General features: G+C 38.5%; 1 protein-coding gene and 1 non-coding gene across 8 annotated transcripts in view; both read left to right on the top strand.

The window, feature by feature from the left end:
* Nucleotides 1–24,713, top strand: part of SNF4Agamma (SNF4/AMP-activated protein kinase gamma subunit) — a 426,140-nt gene that overhangs the window by 186,270 nt on the left and 215,157 nt on the right. Inside the window, exon 1 of one of the 7 annotated variants that reach the window (XM_071595651.1) lies at nucleotides 7,716–7,748. The exons of 5 other annotated variants lie outside the window; for them this stretch is intronic. In XM_071595651.1, the coding sequence (XP_071451752.1) occupies nucleotides 7,731–7,748 (18 nt within the window). In that variant the 5' untranslated portion in view covers nucleotides 7,716–7,730. Of the gene's footprint in view, nucleotides 1–7,715; nucleotides 7,749–11,237; nucleotides 11,301–24,713 lie in introns of those variants that run through there. One more of the 7 variants, XM_071595650.1, reaches the window with a different exon arrangement.
* Nucleotides 14,515–14,587, top strand: TRNAK-CUU (transfer RNA lysine (anticodon CUU)). The gene has a single exon. It is a non-coding gene; the product is annotated as a tRNA-Lys (tRNA).

The following is a 24,713-nucleotide window of genomic DNA, read 5'->3' as shown; positions in this document are numbered from 1 at the left end:
ATCTGCAACATTTGTATTTCTATAAACGATGTTTTTATTTAGATGTGTATTAATGACACTGCTTTGTTATAGTCTATTATATATTGAGAAGGTATGCAACAAACTGTGCCAATTGTTTCCACTTTTATTCCTTTTAAGGTTTCAAATAATACGATTGCTATTTTCCCAAAAAACGTGCTTGTACATGGAAAACCACTAAGATTTAAATTTTTTCAGTGATAATTTCCCAGATTTTCTCTGGTCTATTTGCTAGTCTCACGGAGAAACAAGAGCAGGAACACGAAGTATCTTAACACACGATTGACTGTGACATCTATCTGTGTTACTAATGCAATATAAGAAGTTTTAATGGAATTTAGTTTGAGGTTGCACTCTGAGGAATTTCTTCATTACTGGAAATAAAAATACTTTGTAACTTTCACTTAATAGGGATTAATATTCACGATACAAGTTTCGACACTATGTGATCTTCAGATTGAAGATGAGATAAGAAGATGGAATGAGAAGAAAAGATGCGAAACCCGAGTCATGAAAATGAATATTCATTTTGTGAAATTTAACGGGTGTTTTTTTATTTTCTTCATCAATAAGGAGTCCTATTTTTCTGAGACATCGCTGGCTAATACGTGGCAGCACGTTGTCTTAGCCGAGTACATTATTCTCGGTAGAATAGCATGAAATGAACTCCCAGGAAATAATCAGCCTACGGCTATCATGTTTGGAATAGTCCAATTTCAGAACAAGCTGTAAAAATTATCTGCATCGACAGATAAAACCGTAATTAGAAAATTTAGCTTGCTTTCATTGGCATTTGAGTTTCCATCGATTAATTTTGTATCACCTGAGTTTTTAAACTGGCCATTGCAATATAATCACATAAACTAACTTAGGAAGTCCACTTATGACTATACAATAGTGACGGATTTTTGTATGTGTATATATATAAAGACTTTTTTTCGGTGATGTAGCCTCAGAAAGTATTTCAATAATTTAAAAGCATTTTTTGCTTTGGGAAAGTCGGTAATTTACTAAATTATGCCTTCAAACGGGCATAAAGAGGATAGTCGTTACCCATCACTGTCATTGTTTAATCTGAACACATGCCCTCCAGACATGTCCAGGTTCCTTGTTTGTAAGCAAACTTTGTGTAAACAAAATCTTTTTTCCCCATGTTGCGAGGGAAAACTTTATTTTGAGTTTCATAAAACAAGTGTGTGTGCTCATTCGTTACAGAAAGAAAGATGGAGGGGCAGTTAAGGAGAGGAAGAGGTAGGGGTGAGTTTGGGAGGAAGTATATACGTGTTTACTTCGATGGTGTTTTTCTACCGATTATCGGGACACCTCATCGAAGGACCGATTGGTTAAACATATAATGCGTGCACCTGCGAGTATAGCGCACAGTGCATTTCGATGCCTTGCCACGAAAATACAAAACATTTACGGGCTACGTAATATTAGGAGAAATATAGTTCTTACGATATCTAAATATTTGTTACGTCTTCGATTTTAAAGCTTTTTAAAAATAGTATTATTTATGATAAAATTATTTTGTCGTAAATTGCTGTTTTGAGATAATATACCATTCACTTTGAAACGACTGCATAAGTGCATTATGAGCTTCAGCTTGGAACTCTGAATCTGGGATTATTACGATGCACGTACTGTTATTACTTCGACGCCAAGCACTAACAAATAATTAGTTAAGCCTTATCAATTATTTGTTATTTTAAATATCACTTATGGATTGTAACGGGATGAATAAAACTTATCTGCGAAATGGTTCAATGAAATCTGTCAGCATATTTGATGTTCAATTCCTGCAGTACATATTGTGAATTTTTAAGGACAGCAAACATGAAATGAAACTCTCTTGAATTGTTATCGAGCAGACTTTATGGAAAGTGAGTATTTCTTTCATGGTAAAAGAGTCATAATACTTAATATAAAGCAATCTACAACTTTTCGTACCGAGTAAACTTTAATTCTGTTGTGCTGTACATTGACGGAGCCATTTCTCAATTCCTTTGAGGCAGGAATGCTTTTAGAGTATTATTCATTGCACAGATTTATCTATTAAAAAAAGACGATTATGAATTAGGATTTCCCACTCTTATTTTTTTAAAAGCTACTCTGTCAATAAATTACTCAATCTGGATTGGCTGATTATATAGCTGCAGGAATATTTAGACGCTTCGTGGTTCGCTAGGCTTAAAATAAATGTAAAATTATTTCCTACTGTTCCCTGTTATCAGCCAAAAACGGTTAAGTAGGGCGTTTTTTTTTGTTTTCCTTTATATTCTTACCGGAGAATGAGAATGATATCGGAGGAGTAGAAGTGGAGTTTCCGGAGGGAGCTCCACAAATAGGCACGACCCGTATATAGGGGTCCAAATGCCATCGAGGAATGTGTCATCACGCTGCCACAACAATACACGTCTTGAAGGATCATGATATATTCGTTTCTTACTACTCTCTCTGAAATAAATACGTCTACCAATTTGTAACTTCCGACGCCTTATTTTTTAATCTAATAATTTCAAACGGTAGGCAAAATAAAACTCGTATGTTTAATATAAACTATTAATTCATTTTGAAAATTTTATGAATATAACAGACACTTCTAAAGATATTTCTATGTAAATGTTTAGAGTTGCCTACTTTACACTTTTATGTAATTGCTATCAATTGTTTTTATTATATTAGCACCATTGCTTTTAATAGCTACAATTGAGTTCGTTACTCAGGAAACGATGGAGAATCCTCAAGCTTATCATTATTCCTCAAATCGAAACTATTTTATCGATTCAAGACGGACTAAGATATTTTTAATATCATTTTGTTTACTCAGTTCTCTCGCGTTAGATTTTTCCTCGTCGCCTCTGTACTCATGAATCACTCGTGAAAATCCCGATTAGGGTGTGTGACACACAATCTGCAATGATGCTATCCAGTATCGTAGGCAGTCTAGTCCTGGATTGGCAAGGCCTATCGTGTTATCTTGTCGCTATTTGTATCATTATTACATTGAAAATGGTGACAGATGACTCTTCCATGCACATGGAAAACGATTGGTTTCGGGCGTCGTAACTTGGACGTGGATAGTGCGGATAATGTAATTTTCCTGACGAAACTCGCACCAGATGTAATTCAATTTGGGTTACTACCCGTAAATGATGAGTCATCGTCCGTTTTTGGGGTCAGGTCCCATCGAAAATATGCACGTTTTATTTTGACTTCGGTCTTTGCTGAAATATGGAGTGTGAGTTGAACTAAATTGAGCAATTCTTAAAGGTAAAAATGCTGCTACCCGTTGGAATAACTTCAATATTGGTCATCAATGGCTTTCTGTAGTGGTTCACCAACTCTACGTCGCGATCTCTTAAGAAGGCCTACAAACATGTGAAAGTGAGGTGTCAAAAAATCTATAGTAATTAGGAATCTGATGGGAAGAAATCGCATAATTTTCGTTTTTTATCACACGATTCCAACTACCACGACAATTTGAACGATTGGTAAAAATGGGTATTTGTCGTAACTTAATCATTTGAAATCCGTAAAGTGAACTATAAGATTTTGTTTCATTCTGTTAAATGCAATTATGTAACATTTTAAAATTCATAATTATTTGTTTGATACATTTTTAACGTGCTCTCCTAAAACGTTACTACTGTCGGTTTTATGGCTTTCGGTAGCTACAAAGCTGCCCTTTAAAGTTTAATCAAAAGATCTGAAAACCCCTACGGCACTTAAATATCGTTTATGCTCAATCATCAGCTGCCTTATTCAAGAACGCAAGACGAACGGTTCTTGAAAAATTTATCGCATCCTGGACAGTTGCGGGCCTCGATCACTGAGTGGAATGCATTGTACTACAAGGATAGAAAGTGACGTGGAAATAAACGGCAGTATTTTTACGAGCTGCTCATGAGCTTCAATGAAGCTACTTCCAAGTCGCGAGACAGTTTGGCCACGCCTGTAGATATTTTGGCCCTCTTTGTAAGTGAGGTTATGCAGCATACTCAAGTCACTAGTACACCCATGTGTGTATAGAGTTGCGATAGTCAAAATCGTTCGCTGCGACTTGCATTGTAATGCGGAACTCCCTTTTGCTGACGGAATGTTTGAACCCGTAACAGCTCTTCCTCTGAGGGATATTTTATGCTGCCTTGGCATTTCTTTCATTGTTATTGCTTACTGCCGGCTTAAAACGAAAATATGACGCCCATCAGTTAATGAACTTAAATCTGAACTACCTAAAGTTGGCTGCGTCACTCACTTCATCTCCTCTCCTTTATTGTACGTATCTATTAATATTATGCTCCACCTCATCATCCCTTGCCAGAACCTTTTCCTTTCGTTCACGGTATTCATGAGATTTGAAAGACACCTCTCTCTTTCCATGCCCACCTCCCATTTAGACGAGTTTGTCCCGAGAGATGGTCTTTGGTCGGCTTTCATCCCCACACAGAGCCCACCTCATGTCTAATTAAACGCGAAGCTTCCACCATGTGACTCGTGGCGGAATGGCACAGCTTATCGCGGGCACGCGCTTCCGAATTATTTTCGCCCGGCTTCTCTGTGTACAGTCACCCCCGTTCCCCCTCTCGCCGGCGGCGTACTACGTCATGCTCCACGTCGTGTCCACCCCCGCCGGCTCTCACCACCCCCTCCCACTTCTTCAGCACGCCGAAGCTCCCTCATTCCCTCCCCCTTCTGAGCCTGTCTTTTCCCTCTCCAGTCGGTTTTGCCGCGGCAGCTGTGGTATGAAACGCTCCCATTCATTTTCCTCGGCCTGCCGCACGGATCCCGCCCCCGACTTTCGACCTCTCTTGACTTGATGCGCGCCGAAAATTTTCTCTTTGTTGGTGAGAGTGAGTTTTTAGCTCCTCGAACTAATTGGCCAAAGCCGAGACTTGTTGAAGCCGGTGGCGACCTTTTGGCCGGCATCGTATCTTAAATGTGTTCCCCACAACCTTGTAGCTTTTTCGCGGTAACTGAATGCTAGAGACTGTCGAGGTTGTGTAGGCCCTTGCTTGAAGATATTATTTCTTTAAGGTGAAGGTGGTTTCACTGCGGCGGGATGGAGACTTAGGAAAGAAGGAGGCGTTAGAAGTAGAAATACGCGTTGTTGGCATTATTAAACACATGTGGTAGGCACCATGGATTCCAGCTTTAGCTCCCCCACTACTCCCCGAAACCGTGGTTAGGTTGAAATAGCTCATTCACTTCGAATCAATTATACAAAGCTGTCAAAATTTTTAACATTTACCTCTCGACGGTAATCGAATATGGTTTCAATCATCAAAGGCGCAGTGGTGTCATTCATTGTCTACTTTAGGAACTCTCGGCGTCCAAACTAATTCAGAACGTTTTTAATATATGTATCTAGCTGCGATCTATTCACCACGTTCTATTCTCACTCCCTTAATGACTCAAAGCATAAAATCAAAGGTAAACTAATGCTTCGTACGTTCGTGTGTAACTAAATGTAGTTGATCAACCAAAATTGAAGTTGAGATAGGCCAGCAGATTGTGATGCGTCGGTAATTCTTTATCCCGTTCCGGTAGAAACCGAAGTGTGATTAAGTGAAAAGAGAATGAGTCATAAAAACCGCTGTTAATTTAGCATCATGTTTTGAAGCCATAAATTTAATAAAGCATTATCAATTTCTGTAGGCCGATTAACCTTGATTATGGGGTGTAATTTTGTTATATTTGGAGGCATATGATGATGTTTCGAATCATTACATCCTATGGTAGTTCATTTCCTTTCCCGATGCGCTATTCCAATTGTGGATGTCTCTATTCACCGCTTAAAGTTTTTCTTTGTGCAGCTCTTTTTGGGACTTTGCCTACCTTATCTATGCCGCTTGAATATTTATATTTAAACTGATGTTTATTCGCAGTAAAAGACATTTCGACGTCTGAAATCGGATCTTTATTTTTGCGTGAAAATATTGATTCACTTAAACTTACGATCAAATATCCATCAAGGATTAGCGGAAGCAATAAAAAAATATAAAAATCTCCAGAAATATATGACAACACTCATTTCTAAAGTGAGGATAATTCCGATTGTAATGAAATGTTCGTGATATCTTAGTATTGGTTAGGATTTTTTCAAAGAATTGGCTATAGAGATGAATGGAAAAATATGTAAGACGGAGTGAAGTTGACGAGTTATGATAAACAGTGATGGAGGAGAGGAAGATGTTGCGTGAAATTTGAAATAATGCCAAATAAAAGGATTGAGGAGGAAGTGAGAGATGGTGTGAAGCAAAGGTCAGTGATAGATGGTAGAATGCTGAGCAACCGGGTGGGGGTTACGAAGATGATGTGCTCTTTGGAAAGCTTGGGGTCTGTTAGAAGGGGAATGAATTGGAGAAGAAAATAATCTTAGGCAAGTAGGAGGGCAGGCTGGGGAAGACCACGTGATATGCAATAGATGTGAGGGACTGTTCAAAACGAACCCATAAAGGTTTAACTCTCCGTGATGGTAGCAACTCATATTGGAAAAGTAATAAATAAATGCATTAAAATACACTTCCCGTGGACGGGATATGAACCAAACCCTATAACTGAATCATTTCCATATTGCCCTCGCAACTTGACCAAATGAATAAACCAACTCCATTCGTTCCAGTTCTGAATTTTTTTTACCGTTTCTCTGCATTTCTTATTTTCAAGGTTACGTAATGGGGACATAATATTCGTTACATGATACTCGTGTTCAAGGAAATACAAAATAATGCAAGGGAGATATATTTATTTTTCTAATAAGGGCAACATGGATATTTATCCGATGACATTAGAGTTTCCGGGTTACTCCCGCGTTGTACCGTCAAGCTGAATGACGTTCTCTTTGGCTTTGCGGTCAGCACATTTATAATATATATTATCCCTCCTGCATGATGTCAGTTAAGCTCTTCTTTTAGGAAGATCGGTTGTGTCTCGATTTTTGATTCTTAAAATGCCGAAAGCTATTTTTGGTAAGAACTCAGAAATGGTTTTTCTTCTCCAAGATTGTTTCTGGGGCACCTGAGACCATCCCGTCTCCTCACATTTCACAGAAAGAATGGCCCTCCTCACCCTTCCAACCGGGACGATCCTTTACTGCGCCCTTTTCGATCCCCATCGCTTTTATTTATTTATTTTTTTAACCCCCACACTGTTCGCAACCCGCAATACGCCATGTGCTCGCACGCAGCTCGCTCGTTCCCATGGTTACCCGTCGCAAATACATGAAGCGAATTGGACGACGCGTCGTCAACGCTCGCTAAAGGGCCTCGGTTTCGGCAGAGTCGAGAGCGGAGGCGAGAGGAGGGAGAGAGAGAGATGAAAGGAGAGGGAGAAAGAAATCAAGGAGTGTGAGGGATATTTATTTATGGGGAGAGGGGAGGTGGTCTTGAATGAGGTGGGATGGGAGCTGTGTGGAACACGTGAGGCTCTGACTCCCTCCCGAAATGGACGCCTGCAGGGGTAAGACCTTCTAAGGTAGGTCTGTGCGAAGTTCAAGGAAGAAATCGGGCTCGTATCCAGGCCACCCACCAGTCGAAGGGGGGGCATCGACGTGTGAAAACCACGAGGGGATGTGAAAGGGTGAAATAACGCGTGTTTCGTAACGAATTGGTTGTCCGCCGTTTGTGGGCGAGTGCACAAAACGAAGAAACCGACGCGGAACCAACTCCAAGCAGCGCGCCAGGCCAATTTGTGCATTTCATCACTTGAATATGAAGGCTTTGAATGGGGTGAGTCATGCCCCACCCCCTTTAAAACTCCTGATCGTAAATTGAGTATCGAAGCTGCATTGGTGCGGCGACATCGCACTGTAAAATCCACCGCATCGCCTTAAACTTAGGGTACGGTTGATAATATTTTTACGACATGCCAATTTGCACCCTTTCCAAGAGAACTTGGGACATTTTTATCGTTGAAACTGATGGTACTTTTCGAGATACCCGCAGCCTTTCATCATCGCATCGTTTTTTTTGTCTTATTATGGGTCGCCGCTGGGAGTGGAATATCACTTACATAGATCGCAGCGTCGCATTTGCATTTCTGTGGGAATTCGTCGCATTTTTTGCCTCACCCAGGGCGATATTGCATGAACATCGCAAATTTCGATCGATACAGTTGTATTTCGCACAGTATTATTCGACGACCGTTAGCGGAATATAGTAGGCGGCGCGTTTTGTCCACCGGCGCGCTCTCCTTCCGCGAGGTTTTCGCCGATTCACGAGTAAGATCTCCTTCCGGTCCCGGGAAACCTCTCTCTCTTTCTTGTTATCGTCCCAGGGCGGAAGACGGGAGAGAGCACGTGACTCTCGGGCCTTCCCCTCCTCCCTCCGTCCTCAGCTCCCCACCACCTTTTTCTCCTCGCGAGAGCCCTCTGGTGGGGGGAACCGTCGCAGCCGGTTCTCTTGCGTGGACCCAGTAGCTATTTGGTGTGCCGTGATGTTTAACGTGTTTTCTGGAAAGCGTTTTAGATTATCTTTCTCACCTCTCGCGGAAATATTTACTTAAAATCACTGTTCCCTCGCGGCTACGCTTGTCGCTGTGCCATTTGTGAAAAACTCGCTTTTGGAACACGAGAAGCTGCATTAAGAATCCATTCTTCTCACATCTTTTCTCGGAACTTATTGTGGTGACCATTAAATTTATTCCATTCATCTTGATCTTTCTAACTTAATTTGCTGACATAGCTCTTACCTAATGGTTGTTTCCGGGCAACTCCATTTAATTCCGTGGATTTAACGCAAAATTTGCTGCTGTGATCATTGTGAGTTGTGTGATATAGCCTTCAGTAGCTCAAGATCCGCGCATATATAATTCTTACAAGATTCAAGACATCGGTGGTGACATTTCGATGTGTTTCGGTGTGGCGAGTTCGGGATGTTACCATTGAGTCTTGGACCAAAAAAATTATTTTGTGAGTCTCCACTTCAGTGAAATTGATTTCGTTATCAATTGCGAATTGGCCGGATACTCTGTGATTCGTTATGTCCTCTGCTGTGCTTGCAGAGGCTATAGGTTTTGGTGAGTGCAAATCTGTAATGGCTAAGAAGCGTGCTGCATAGAGGAAGTCCTGCAAACATGCCATTCATCATCTTGAAGCTCGGTGATTTTTCTTCAAAGTTATAGGAGGCTTCTCGATTGAAAAGAATAACTTTCATCGAAGCCACCTTTCAAGCTCCTCACCCAATTCATCCTTAGTCGTTCTAATCTATTTTTATTTCGTTGCCTTATTTTTTCAGTACGTTAAAAGAGTTACCTTGAGCGCCCATAAGTGCCTAGTCCGTGTAATGCTTCTTCAATTCATATTACTGTGAAAAAATACTTTCACTTCTTCAGTTACTGGAAAGCGTTTTTTAACGCAATTGTTTCACTTTAAAAACATTGGAAATAAAATTTTCTGCATTGAAATTAAAAAAAAATACTTGCTTCGTGACAATCGATTATAATATTTCCCCCTGTCACGGTTGATTTCGTGCCCACCTAAACTTCGCTTCGTTGAGTCACTGCTACAGATGGATTACCCTAGTCCGCATCGGTCGTGTCCGGGGTAGAAATGCCTTGGATCCATGGCGAGCGCATTGCAGTTTGCTCACGTGCTCATTTTTATTGAACCACTAGGTAACGGCAGTGTTCCTCACAATTGTGGAAAGTTTTCCTTGGAAACTCCCTCCGGTATTAAGTTTTCACGACTGCGCCGCAGCTCATTAACCGTGTTTAAACATTAATAGCAAGCAAATGGAAAGCCACCACAAAGAGGTCTAACTGGCGTGATGGACTATAGAGACTGGGTGATGTAAAACATTTTCTTTCTGAGTTAGTAGTGGTGACACGCGATGTAGAAGAGGTTGCCGACCCCTTACCCCTTGGTCAAACTCCCAAGTTGCTCGATGCCAGATGATTTAAAAGGAATATGTCGATTCCAAACTGTTTTCATATCGATTTAGAGCCTTGTACTAGAGAGGAGTGAAGCTTTCAAACCCCCTGAGGGGAAACATATTGGTTGGATAATTAATTAAGGAGCTTAGTAAGGAGCGATGAACTATCATTGCGTAAAGCGTTCGTGCCAAATTAAAACGAGTTACGCATGGTGAACATTATTTGCTTGTCACGGGTGTACATCATAATATTGAAGATTACTTAAATTCATCAACTCTATGTACGAGGGCCACATTCCTTGAAATAGAAATTCATTAACATTTGTCCCAGAAATAGATACGGTCATTCGCTATTTCCGCCTAAGGACGTGCCAACTAGCAATAAGACTCCTTCGCGCCCAGCATTGTGAGCACCGCTGTTAAAGGCTATCCAGTCTAAGTCGTATCTCCTTTGGTATCATTGTGAAAATATGCCTGTGCTCCTCCCATTTGAAATGGAAAGTAGTGTAAACATTATTTACATAGTTATCTTGTTTTTTTCATGTTGATTGTTCACTTCTTTTGCCATTTTAATATGTATTCTTGTAACAATATCACGTACTTGTTTACATTACTTACGTATTACCATTAACTTCTGTAGTTTAGTAGCGGCATTTAGTACCAAAGAAATGCATTTGAAAGTTCTTAATCTTTTTACAGCAAATAAACTATACCAGCCTTGTTTTGTTTCTCATGTATATATCATTTTGAACAATTATTCATGGCAGTTAAAAATGACAATGACTGTCTAAAAACGTGGACCAGTTTAGCCAGAATTATAAGTAGTTCTGCAAAATCAGACTCCGTTGACAAAACTAATTTATTAGTAGTCATAGAAAAAAGAGTTGACGAGGAATCTTGCGCTTTCTTAATAAATGTAAAATCTGACCTCGTTTCACGCTCATAAGAGGGTTCTCTATCTCCCTTTTGAAAGTGAAATTAGAGCCATCCCGGAGTCCTCTGATAGATAAGGCGTAACCCACCATCCGCCCTTGATCTAACGAGTGAGGAGACTATAAGGAACCGGCTACCTCAACACAGAGAACTTCATCGCGGTTCCCCGCGAACTTCAGTAGCACGATTCTCGCTTCCCCTGAGTCTCTAGTTCCCTTTCGTTGTTCTAATAATATTTGGGGTGTCTGTCGCTTCCGCTCATTCTTTTTTCTCATCGTCGTCGCGTGGTCCATCCCGTCTGCTTTTGAACGCGTTTCCTCTTGATTTATCGCGGGGTCTATAGGGAAAGAGAGAGAGCGCAGTGAAAGAGGGAGCGAGTGAGATAGCGAGGGCCCGCCGCAACTTGCGGAAGGGAAGGTCCATTCCTGGATGGCGCGGCGGAGAGAGAAGAGGGAGACCGTGTCCCCTTTGTTTAAGGTACGAGACCACACCCCTTTCATCTCTCGACTTTCGTATTCCTATCCTCGGTTGTTTTTTCTCCCTCTATCAATTCCCTTAAGTCTTTTTCCGTGTTACCTCCTCCATGATGACGAGTGACGCAACTCAGAGCTACTAGGATCACTTAGAGCAAGATTGCGTATTCATTTAGGAATACGTTTTCCGTGATTTGTGTCACCATAATACGTACTCAGAGAAAGAAAAAAATGCTTTCCTCCTTAACTCCGGCTCTTGTCTAAGATTACCGTTTTCCGACCTTAAAAAGCTGTTTTAAAGAGAAGAATATTTCGAAATGGTAATTTTTTTCGTCGAAAAAGGGTATTTCAGATATTTTGTTAGGAAAATAATATTTGAGATGCACCAAGGTTCCTATTATTACAAAATTTTTTCCCAGTGCATTCTCGTATTCAATTTTTATGCCCTATATAATAAATTTGAAACTCCAATAGCCGTAAACAGTTTACCTTTCTAAACAAAGTGAAAATGAAATTAATTGGCTAGCGCCACAAGTCAAAAAGGGGTAAAGGTAAAAAAGGATAATGAGGTAGGTAAAAGGGGTAAAAGGTAAAAAAGGAGAGGATAAGAAAGGTGAATACGAATACGCGTATTTCGTTACGTGACGTTATTATGTGGCCGAAATACGCGTATTCGTATTCACCTTTCTTATCCTCTCCTTTTTTACCTTTTACCCCTTTTACCTACCTCATTATCCTTTTTTACCTTTACCCCTTTTTGACTTGTGGCGCTAGCCAATTAATTTCATTTTCACTTTGTTTAGAAAGGTAAACTGTTTACGGCTATTGGAGTTTCAAATTTATTATATATTACTAGCCGTAAGAGCTCATTTCTATCAATATTTATGCCCTATTTTGAGTTTTTTTACAGCTGATAAAAATTAAATGAGGATTGAAATTGCGTCCTTCGGAGAGCTTTTCATTCTTGATAGTGTCAAGGATTGTCCAATACAAAATTTGGGAAATTACGTTAAAATTAATTTGTGAAAAAATTATCCCAGTATAGGCGACGAAATACACATTCGCCATAAAATGAGTTAATGAGATGTTTCAAAACGCCACCAAATGAAGAAAATGTTTTTGACCATTCATCATAACCTCTATTCCAGGTAGGAAAATATATCCTAAAATTATTTGGAGATATTTTTCTTTTAGTTTCTGAGGTATAAATAAAAGTAGCTATGCAATTATTTCAGTTGATGATACTAAACGTATGCCATGCGTTGTTTAACAACGGTTCCAGTGATAGCACGAGGTGTTACTTATAGTATTCGTACCTTATCTGAGGAAAGAAATTTATGGTGTGATTTAACTTTTCGTGAGGTAGAGATGGGAATAATTGTTTGCAGATGAAAAAGAATTTATTATCTGCCCAAGGTGGATGTTGAGTTGTGTACGCTCCCGTTAGGGACCATGGACCCGAATTCAGCTGGGGGCATAGCCTTACAATTTTACAGCCTTCTAATTTATCATATGTGTAATTCACGGAGAAGGAGTCATCTTGGAAGTTGGTGTTCCTTTTATTATTAGTAGTGAACCGTTAAGAGGTACATTATAAAAAATCCCTTAAAAACCGTCACACAGCGCCGGGATCATCTAAAGCTCATTAGCACAACAGAAATGCATATTGTCATGCAATGGTTCTATTCTTCAGCATCTACATCTTTTTGCCTTACTTCATGATGCCATAATAATTGTATTCATTTCCTTCCTTTTGTCTAAAATTTTCTGCTCTTCTTCAGCTTTCTGCCAACCATATTTTCATCCATTTTCTAATTTTCTTGGGCAATTTCCTCTCTTCTTGTTTTATCCCTCGCTGAATATCTTTTTTCTCCATCCTTCTACGAAGGCAGGTCACTAAAGCCTTAAATATAGGCTTGGGTTCCGTCAAATATCGACTTTCGAACGTTGTAGCTACTATCAGTTGGTTCTCAGTATTCCTTTTCGTTGATCGGTTGGTAAATAATGAAATATTCGTAAGATATCTATTTTACTTCAGTGGCCTGGCTAGCATTTCCAAAATGTAATGGACTAAGATGCGGAAATAGTGAGAATTGATATTGATATATTTTTACTAAATGCATTATGGCAATATGTGCGTAATTCAAGCCTTTTGTGACAGTAGCTTTAGCTGTGGTTTCAAGTCCCCATACTATGCGATTCACCCGCACTTATCAGGCCATTCCCTCCCCCATAGTAACTTTTAAAAAAATATTAGATCCATACATATGTACACACAATTTTTTTACTGATACGTATTCGTATAATTTGAATGAATCTTAAAATAAGTATTAAAATTTATGAATACTGTTTGAAGCAGTAGTGTAGTAGAGTGAAGAGAACCTCATCGCTTTCGAAGCTATTCGTCGATAAGTATATAAGTTATTACTGCGTTACACCGATTTAAATGTGATGAATGATAAATATAATGGTTTAACAAATTCCCTATAACAAATAGTGCAGTTTTTTCAGGTTTTCTTCGAGCCCATTCAAAATTTTAATGACGCAGTTGGCGACGATTTTACCATGTTACCACCCTTGATAAATTATTTTTGTAGGGTTAATTAAAAATAATAAGAAAGCACAAGTAATCATTCCATTGGCGGATTCACTGGTGTGCTTTGGATTACTAATGTAATGAAATTTACGCTAAAATGTGGAAGTGCATGTCTCGCTGTGGCATAAAAGCCTTCAGTTAACCAATGCGCAAAACTCATTTAAGAAAATGTGTTCCCTATGGATTATGAAATAGTTCACCACGTTTATTCTACCGCCTCTGTGTTCTAACCCCCGTGATAACATCTCGAGATATTTCAGCCGCTGAATAATCCCGTTTCACAGATGATACCACTTCGCTAATGAATCCGATACGAATATAAAAAATAAAAAAAATCATTGAAAGATGATTACGTTGCTGCGGATAGATTGTGTTATAAAATTAAATTCGAAGAAAGCTGACTGGTGTTGGAATTAGCGCTGGCGCGGCATTGAAAAAAAAAATGTTGTTGTCGGGCGCGTCGTCGGCAACACCAGAGAATTAAAATCTTGAAAAATTCCATTCCGTTGCTGAATTGATTACCTACGCGGAGAATCGGTTTTTCCTCTGGGGGTTATGGCGCTATCGAAATCTTACCAGAGTAGTTCTACTATTTTTACATAAACTTGTTGGGTTAATGGAGGCCCGGCTAGCTCAGTCGGTAGAGCATGAGACTCTTAATCTCAGGGTCGTGGGTTCGAGCCCCACGTTGGACGTAATATTTTTTTTGTAGTCCACAACAATATTTATATACATGCTATAAAAGCGTTTTATTTTAATTGAAAATAATGATTTGCTTGATTTTAAGAAATTTCAAAGCCATTTTGTATCACACCAAATAGCATACCATTTGTATTGTTTAATTTGAGAGTTAAACAGGGTAAAGAATGGCGTGATTTTCTTGTTTTGAATGGAAACTCATTTACTAATTTCCTCCCCACTGGCCTATTCTTTCATACTTCCATCGCCTCCATCACATTCAGCGATAGGAATTCGTTCCTGCGCACTCTTCTGTTTCCAAGACTAATTATATTCCTTCCCCTAGAATGCCAGGCCAAATTTTTTCATGACCTTTGTCGTCTACTTCATTCTTTCAAACCATTTACACTTCTCGAATATCTTTGGTGATCTGACTATCACACTATCACTCATTCTCCCAAGCTGGCCAAACTAGTGAAAGAAGAATTTATTTCTCGTGTGCCATCATTTCATGCGATACGCATTTTCATAGTCCATTTCATAGTTCAATGCGCATTTGCCCAGTCCTCATCCTCTCACTGCATGCTTTTAACAGAAACCCTCGTCGTGTACAAACTAACCAAGTTTAACTTTCGATAACTAAAGCTTATGCATTAATATTTGCAAATACAAATCGAGCAACGTTAAAGTTGCCTTGGGCGCACACATTTACTTCTCGTATTAATTTGCTCTCTGGGCACACGCATTTAGTCCTAGTAGTTAACACTAAGACTAGTTGATGTTGAGACTAACCTTTCATAAAAACGTAGATTTTTGGTAGTCGTAAAGAGTGCGGAGAAAACACTAATCCCATTTTATGCATCTCATTTTTTGTAAGACCCTTTTATCGCCCTAAAGAGGTAAATTTTGTAGATTTTCTCACCAGCTTTATCATTGTATCGTATTTAGTATGAAAATCCTACCATGAGAATCGGTAGCATAATCAAAAGATGATTTCGAATCATGAAAAATAAGTTCTGGTTAATATTTGGCCTGAATTCACGCATGACCGAGATTTAGAAATTTTTAGAAATATCTTTGCCCACCGAGTCAGATAGGAAAAACTCTCCTCCGCTTAGTCACGTGGTTTAATGTAGACCTACTCGAAAAGAAATAATTTTGTCCGAGAATCTTTTTTTATCGGATATCGAAGGGGAAACAAAGCGTTAGGCGAATCGTCGACCATAACAGTGGGTCGATGCAACCTCCAGCTCCCTCAAGGGTAACGTCAAAGGCCACTGCTTCTGACCGACTCGACAGACCCCCAGACGTTTTAGAAAATACTTCATACTATTAGATGAAATTCATTTTCGTTCATCGTCATTTTTTGCCTTATGGTAAAATATAAATATTTCCCAAAAACTATGTATGACTAGTGCCAAAAAAAGTTCGTTTCTATTTGATAACATTGCAACCGTGGAGATATATTGTCTGTTTGTGGCCTTGTGTTTTTTAAAGCGCGTTGTGTATTTTGGGCCATGATCGAGTTTGCTAAAAAGCCGTTATGCGCCTACATTTTCAAGCATTCGCTTACGTTTTCCTCTGCTTAAATCAGCGATAATCTGCGAGAGATCATTGATTATTACATGAGCGAGTCTAATCATTAAATAATAAGCATGTGAAAGAAGCGAAATTCCAGAAGCTGTAATCATCGCGCGAATTTCCAAGAGGTATCGTGCATTCGTGTACTGACCAAATTTATTTGTGACTTAGGTAATACCTGCATTAAAGTTTGGAAAGCTATCTTTAATGTACGCATTTACGGATTCCGCAGTATGAGGAACTGCCCTCCTCGACTCTATCCGTTCCATAAACCTTTATAGGGCTAGAACCGTAATGTAACTAGTCATAGGAAGTGTCTCTCTCCTTCGTCATTATTTAGAAGCAATAATTTTCCCTATATGTTGCCTTTGTTTTGTTATTTCTTTATTACTTTAAAGAAACTTGCCTATTTGAAAAGAAAGGCTGGAGTAGCATTGATTACGAAAGAGATTTTAAAACGCGTTACGTGAGAAAATTGAAATTCCTGAATCTTATGTATAATAAAAAAAAGATCCTAGGATGCTGAATAAGCTTCGGTATACGTGACGAGGGCTTGATGGAATCTCGCCAATTATTGACCTTGTATCTTCAAAATTCAGCAGAATGGGCTATTTTTATTTTGCTCGGCGCCTTGAGGCAAAGGCATCCGTTTTCTGTGGATTTATCATGACTACTAAGGCTGTCTGCTCCATCAGAGCAGGCTGAAATTTAAGAAAATTGCGAAATATTCGAGGGTAATCTGACGTCGGGGTTGGCCATGTTTTCAACTAAAGGCGTATGGTAGTTCACCATCTCATTGGACACTCGAAAGTACTACACTTGAAGTGATCTCCGCACTACTTCCAATTATTGATCGGAATCTCACGGAGACTGTTGCCCTGTCAGTCTGAGTAGGAAGTCAGTTTGCTAAACAGTACACCAATCGGGTATAGATAATTTGATATGGATAGTTAGCTATCTACTTCGTAAAGTCTGGATGGGCAGTGTTTGGAAGAGGGGTAAGATAAGAGTGTTCATTATCCCCCGCGCTTATCAACGTATGAGCGGAGGAAATGACAAAATGGGCCCAGGAAGAACTATAGATAGTCACAAGACTCTGTTTAAGCATTAAATCAATCAGATTTGCGGATGATCAATCTTTTATTAGCCACTCAGCCAAAGGGAAGTAATTATTTCTGAGCGTATTTTAAAATCATTGTGATAGGTATGGAATGAGAATCAATGTAAAAAAACAAACGTTATAAGCTTTTCGATAAAGAGGAAGACAAAGTTAAACGTAAAAATAGGTGATAAACAAGAGCAGGTGGTAAAGAGTACCTTTTTTGGAAGTTTTTTAGACCAAAATGGTCAAAGTAGAAGCGGAAGGATAGTGAGAAAAATATAATGAAAATTTTTATAAATGAAGGTCGGTTTTGTATGAACATGGTCGTTGGAACAAGATGATAGGTGCATTTCTATTTTGACACCAGAATTTCTTTTTAATGCAGAGACAGAATATTACAGTTCACAATTTGGAAGGGGAAAATAAGAAAAAACATAAATTCAACAAAATGTTGCTACCCCTACTAAGCATCCCTTTATTTCGACCCTATCATCTTCTCGTAAAACAATATTTCTAGTCTAACCTTCAGGACACTCTCCTTTTAAGTTTGTTTTTTATTGTTTTGTTTTATTAAACAAACATGTGTTAGGTGCTTAATCTTTTTGAAAAAAATAAATTGTATACAGTATGTGTCGCATCAACTGTGGAGAGAATCCGTTGAGGATCATTTCATCAAAAAAGAAAGGCGTGTACTATGTTAATTGAATTGGTTCGTGAAATATCCGTCGATACTTCCCAAAGGGGCGTTTTCGTAATAAATAGGCTTATCATAAAAATTTTAAATTTTGCCAAATATTTTCACGGCATAATAATAGTGAGTCAAAATCATCTAGATTAGTGGCGTGATACGAATCAGAGACCAATTAAGGATGAACATCGAAATAAAAATTAATGATCAGTTTTATTTTGCTTGCATTGGGGGAAGAGCGCCTGATAATTAATTTTGTTATTTTCTGGTCATATAGCGCCGACTCATTAACTGGTGGACCCGCAGTGATATTCCTCTATTCATTTAACCGTTAATAAACGTAGCTATTCTTTTCTTGAGTTATAACATCCCCTTCTTTCTATGAGTTAAATGGAAGATGGGACCTACCTTATAGTCTGAATATCGCCAAAGACATTTGTCTACCTATCTTTTCCATGAGTTTTCCTCCAAGTCCAGACTACGTGTATGACTTACGCTCCCGGAAGAAGTAGATTCACTCCATTTCATCAGAATTTTTAAAGCTCTTTTCCAAGATAAAATTTGCTATAATTTTTCGCTTTATACTTAAGGATAGACGTCCAATAGCAATAAGAGAGGTGAACTTAAATTACTTTTCTTCAACTTGTACCATCGTAGCAACGTTCTCGAAATGCAGATAGACTGTCTCTATTGATATTAAATTTCATGTACTTACGTATTTCTTTAAGTTTCGCAGTCTTCTTTCAATGTACAATCATAATATATTTTCCTTGAACAAATTCTTGCTGAACTACATATCCGAGTCATTTTCGAAAGTGGACGCGACTTGGGCAGCATTTTGCCTGTCTTATTTTAACAAATTTTATCCTTTTTAGACAAGTTGCAACATTTAAAAAAATCTTTTGGCCCTTGCAGCTGATTTCTGATCGGGAGATAGAGATTTCATAGGCCGCCACGATCGAGCCGAAAACGGCATAAAAACGCTGCGCTCAGCTCAGAAGAAAGGATTTCTGCCGAGAAAAAAATGCTTGCAAGAAAAGGGATAATGAGGAGAGTTGACACTCGGTCACTCAATAAGGTGTTGAGAGGTTCGACCTTAACGATGGCGAAAATGGGCAAATGCTACCTTGATCGTTTTTTAAAAGTCTTACACACTGTATTCTCCGTATGTGAAATTTATTGCCGTTGTTACGCAAATTTTAGAACTAAAGTTTACACTGTTCTAAATCTTTTAATGATTCTCCATGTATTTATGTGATTGCATACTTTTAAAGTTTATCACTAGTACATTAATGCAAAAAGCAATGTGAAGATTTCGAGCCTATGGAAGATATAAATGGAATTTTAGTAATTGAACCGTAGGTGAAAGAGACGAAAGTAGAGTAGATGGACGAAATACATTGGAAAGAATTTCACCAGTACTTATAGATGGGCAAAGAATTTCACCAGTACTTATAGATGAGGAAGAGCCAACTTATGTTATTGGGTAGTGCTTGCGTCCACGGATACGAAAGTAAGATTAACTGAGCTGCAAGGAGCGAATGATAATAAAGAATTTGAAGTAAATGATATCCTTACAGAAAAACCTCAGAGTTTAGGGAGTTATGTAAGGGGAAATAATGCCGCTTAGCATTATTTCCCCTTTTGATGGAGAAACTTGTCTGGAGGAATCTGTACAGTAAATTTTAGTTTCCATCCCAATGAAGAGTAAATCAGTGCAGCATTAGACAAAAGGTTTTTGCGCGAGTGAAAATGGTAGTTTTAAGAACATCATGTCCAAATGGTTTAGATAAACAGGCATACGACTGCCTAGGTGCAGATAATTTTGTATTCTGAGCGTTACGAACGAGGCCATCGAGAATGCTATTGAAAATATTAAGTAAAATAAATATGGAAAATAAAAGGAGGATATTGAGCATTTCATGTGTTCAAATCGTATTTTGGTTGAACATAGGCAGTAGTGAGGACAATCGTCGGTGGGGCTTTATGGGAATGGATAGGCATGGAAAAAAGAAGGTGAATAGACAGGGCAAAAAAAAACGTCTTAGACATGCAGGTATTCCTCCATTTTTTTGTCATTTCCTGGTGGGAATAGCTGTTCTTCGGATTTCTGACGGCTCTGTCGAATCGAATTCTCCGTATTTCCGGGCAGCATTCGTCTTCTTCTTTCAAGATTTTCTCTTTAATTAAGTCTTACCTTTTAGGATTTTTGGGCCATTGGGAGAGTGCTGCAATGTATTCTTTCCATCTTTTCCCAATGCCTTCATCTTGTATTATTATCTCGGATGTTTTTGAGATTTTGTTTTTCTTTCTCCGAATTATCTCTTCAACATTTTGAAGCAGTTTCGCTGTTTCCCCTTCTTTCTGTAGTAATTTATTTATTCACAGCAGCTGGATTTCAGTTCAATCTTCCTTGGCCTTCTCGCACTCTCGCATGACTAGGTTTCCCCACTTTTTATAAAGGATTTCCTCATTTTGCTTTCTAGGATTCTTGTATTAAATTTCTTCTTTCCTCTTGTAACTTTCTTTATTTGAGCTGTTATCCATAGCCGCTTAGATTTCGACACTTTATACAAGAGTTGCTCATCTGCGGCTACGGTTATAATAACAATGCTACAAGATAGTGGAAATTCGTAGCCTTTTATGAGGATTAAATGGAATTACGATTTTATATCTAATGCCACGAAGCAGCTGAATAGAGACGAAAACAAAAAATTTTTTTGTGGTGGGCGGATCGACAAGAGATCGATTCAGACTGTTTTGCCCAACAGACAGCAGTGCGGAACAAATAAGTATCTTCAGCCGTGAGTAACGCCGTGGGCATTTGGGACGGGATGTATATCCTCTTTACTCCATCCTTTCATTGTTTACAAATTTCATATTGAATTCTTCTTTTTTATCTTAAGTGTATGTTTTATTGATTGCCCTTATGTGATGGTACGTTTACCTTAAGAATGTACACATTTTAAGAACTTTAGGAGAAACATAAATAACTGTGTAGCAATACATCAGGAGCGAAGTTAAGAATAATTCTCTCCGGGATTTTCGGAACAAAATAATTAGGAAATTTTCTCTCCTAAGTGCTCGTTTAATTATCGTCATCCCACTCATAATCTAAAATACATGTTTTCTGATTGCATTGCTTTAAGTATTCGTGTTACTCTTAATAAAGTACGAGGTACGAATCTATAGGCGTGCTTCACGTATGGAATTTCTAGAAATCGTTATTACCAGATCTGAGATTATCTCGAGAAAACATCGACTGACCAGTAAATATGGCGAACAAACCTTTTCAGTGAAAGTGTTTACATGAGGCATCGTTGGGGCATATTTTTATGATGATTGAATCGACCTACACCGGAAGAAGGTAAAATCAATATTTCACCATTATCATTTTAATTGCCCCTTCTTATGCCAATATGGGTATCAATAGGCGCTTAAAAATTGTTATTCCATATCCTATCCCAAAATTGATTTTCGAGTGAGTTCTTTGTTCCGTCACTCTCAATGATCGCACCATTGTGCTAAAATTAATCTACACGTTTGGTCAAGACAATTTTCAACAAACTTCGATTTTCCCTTTCTCTTCTTCGTTTAAATATATGTTTATATAACTATTAATATCTTCATTGATTCAAAACTGCATCTGTGTAGACTATGATCGGCGTTCATGTTTTACGAGATAATTTCAGCTCATTAGTACGACGGAATCACAAAATAGGTGAGCACTCTGCAGTCAATCAGGAAGGAAATATTCTTGGAGGTCGAATGTCAAGTTTTTTCTCAAAGGTTACGGTTTACATCTACTGCACAATTTATTTTCTACAATATTTGCTACGTATAAATTATTGATTAAACGATAGCGGAATGTTTCACTTATTGATTGTTTAATCAATTGATTAAATTATTCGTAGGGAAATTCATATTTTTCCAATCAGACCAAGAATATACGTAATGTTAATCAACTGCAGACTTATTTTTCTCGCCCTCATAACTTTTCATCAATATTTGCATGTTTTGCTGGAAACCGTCGACTGAATCGCTGGCCAAAAATGTACTCCTAGATCTGCAGTCCCAAAATTTTGAAGCGTCGATTATTTCATAAAAATGTATCCAATTTTAGTTCCTTCTGCACTGTTTTGTTAATTGTTGTACCATTCCCTCGGCGCTACACGTACTGCTCTTCAAATCACGACACAGTATCTGGTCAATTGAAAACTCGTTTTGCGTATGATATGGCAGATATACTCCTTCTAGGGTGATCAGCACATGTCTGAAAGTTATCCTTGAGCGTGACTTCGACTATTTTGTTTATAAGTAAGAAATAATTCTGCGATGAAACCTGGCGAACTACTCTTTGGTTGAAACGATAGCCATGGACCAAGCTGTTATTTCGTCTGGTAGAGCAGAAAGAAACTGAGGGCCTTGTGAATCCACTCGTGGCTTGTCCAGCGTGGGAAAAAAGGCGCAAACGCGCAACAGTAGTGCTGTCATCAGTTTGATGGTTCTCGGCTTTTCACAACTCCCCTTCCTTTTGACAGTTTCTTGCCTGTGTATATATTTGTTTTTGTTGCTGTCAGCAGTGATTTGGATGTAAACCAAAAATTTTTCATTTAAAAATGAAAACTTGCTGTGCTCACTATACTGTGGACTAAACTCTGGACTACAGTTAAATTGCTGTCATGAATCATTTGGAGGATACCCAGAAAACAGAATTCTTGTTGTTACTCATTAGCTCAAAATTTGTTTGATTATTAAAAAAACAATATCAGGGTATTGGTTTGTTGATAGGGTGGTGCTCACCTCGTTTTTATCGCTATGGCATGTGAAATCCCATATCCTGTGGATGAGTAGTTTCTTATCCTTTACCCCTCTGTTACCATTTCTCCAACTTCTATCAATCATACGAAATAGTTGAGAATTAGAAAGCAGAACATAAGTGGCCTATGCCGTCTTAAAGATACGACGCAAAGCATGCAGAATTGTTCATCCTTATTAATATATTTATATTCGGGGTTTCATCCGCATGTGATGTTTATAAATGTCAGAGGATTTTGCCGTTTGCGTGCCATTCGGCTGCTTCACTTGAGATCTAGATGTTGCAAACATATTATACTGAAGAAATGACTAATAAAAATGTATCAACGCCATTCCGCGGAAGTTTTTACAAAAATGTCTTAATGTTCGCTATCAGATGCAAATGGTTTTTTCCCTTGTGTAAAAATGATCATTGCTTATAAATCATGTCTCTGAACGATTATAACGAATATTTTGCTGGGCTTTAAAAGCATCATAGTTCGATTCATCAATATGATGGCTCTCGATTCATATCTGTCCACCAACCGCTTGGCAACTCATAAAATTCTCTGTTGCGGAACGACGTTGATGAGATGGTAGATGCATTCTGGCAGTGTGGGTAAATAAATTTGGATAAGTCCAGGTCGTGCGAATTCAAACATTAGACGCAAAACAATTCTTTCGCGTTCAACAGTTCCTCCTTCGAATCTCCTGGAACGCCTTTAACGTCACTGGTGATGCATTTCTGATAAAAGATAATTCATTCCATGCCTTCTCTGCCTTCATAACATATCGCTGGCATGCTTCTTTTAACTTCTTATGTGAGCTATTCTCTTCTGAATTTCTCCTGCTGCTACGGCATCTTATGGTCTTAAAAACATTTTTTTTGTAGAAACCTAAATTTTTTTTGAGCATTACCCATGCACCGTTTTGTTTGGTAACACCCTAAAAACTTAGTACGAAGGGTATTATAAGAAAACAAATGGCGTTGTGAATGACAATTAGCTGACAACCATTGCCACTAACTTATAGGTGTATCGAGGACACAGTAAAGCATTTTCTTTTAGTCCATGTTTTACGAAACTTGAGTAACGCAATCTTGAGTATAGAGTGTAGTATAGAAAATTAAATTATATATTTATTATTTTGAAGAATTGAGAACCAATATTTTGCATGGACTGCAAAAACCTTAGCCTATCCACACGATGGCATTACTGGCCATGATTTTTCATTGGAATCTCCCAAAATAATGGTCCTATTTTTTCAAAATCGGAGGTCCTTTTCAACATTTGTCCAAACAAAGATCAGGCCCAAAAAGCGTTGATTAGGCTGAGAAGAGGCGACTCGCAATGAATGAGTCGGCTCCGACCATCGCGGGAAAAATTATTTGTTTATCGATGGTATGGAAGAAAGCATTGCCCATAGTTTTCATGATTATAATGATTTCAAGGTACATGGTATTGTACAAATACACGAAAAATATCATGTGCGGTGAACTTTGACATTTTTTACCAAAATGTCGATCATTGATATTTTCGCGGCACGTGTCAAGAGTTGCCACCGATGAGGCTAAATTTCTTCACGAACAGTTTTCGCATTAAACCGCATTCACATTATCGAATTAAACAAAATCATTCCTCAAAACCTCTGAACATTCTTAACTTTCGCGTTGTCTGAACCTTCCTAAACTACGTGCACGAAAAATATTAGAAGTGTCACTCTTTTTCGTTTACAGAGAATTATATTGGGTGCCTAAATATCGATGAATCTAAAATTAAAGAATATCTATCTACATTTACGTCATAATCGTCATGCAGGTGCGGGTCAGGAACATTAGGGTTTTATTATGTGATTATAGGGGATCCACAGTTTTTTAACTAAGTGGTCTTAAAATATAGCAGATGATCACTAGACCTTCCAATTTTAGAGTTTAATCGTAGTTGGTTTTGCTGTGGTGTCGTTTCCAACTTTGCCA

This window comes from Hetaerina americana, unplaced genomic scaffold (genome assembly GCF_022747635.1).
Source record: "Hetaerina americana unplaced genomic scaffold, ioHetAmer1.1.p SCAF_7, whole genome shotgun sequence".
Taxonomy (NCBI): Eukaryota; Metazoa; Arthropoda; class Insecta; order Odonata; family Calopterygidae; genus Hetaerina; species Hetaerina americana.
Note: the sequence above shows the minus strand (reverse complement) of the source record. Positions and strands in the feature narration are given on the sequence as shown.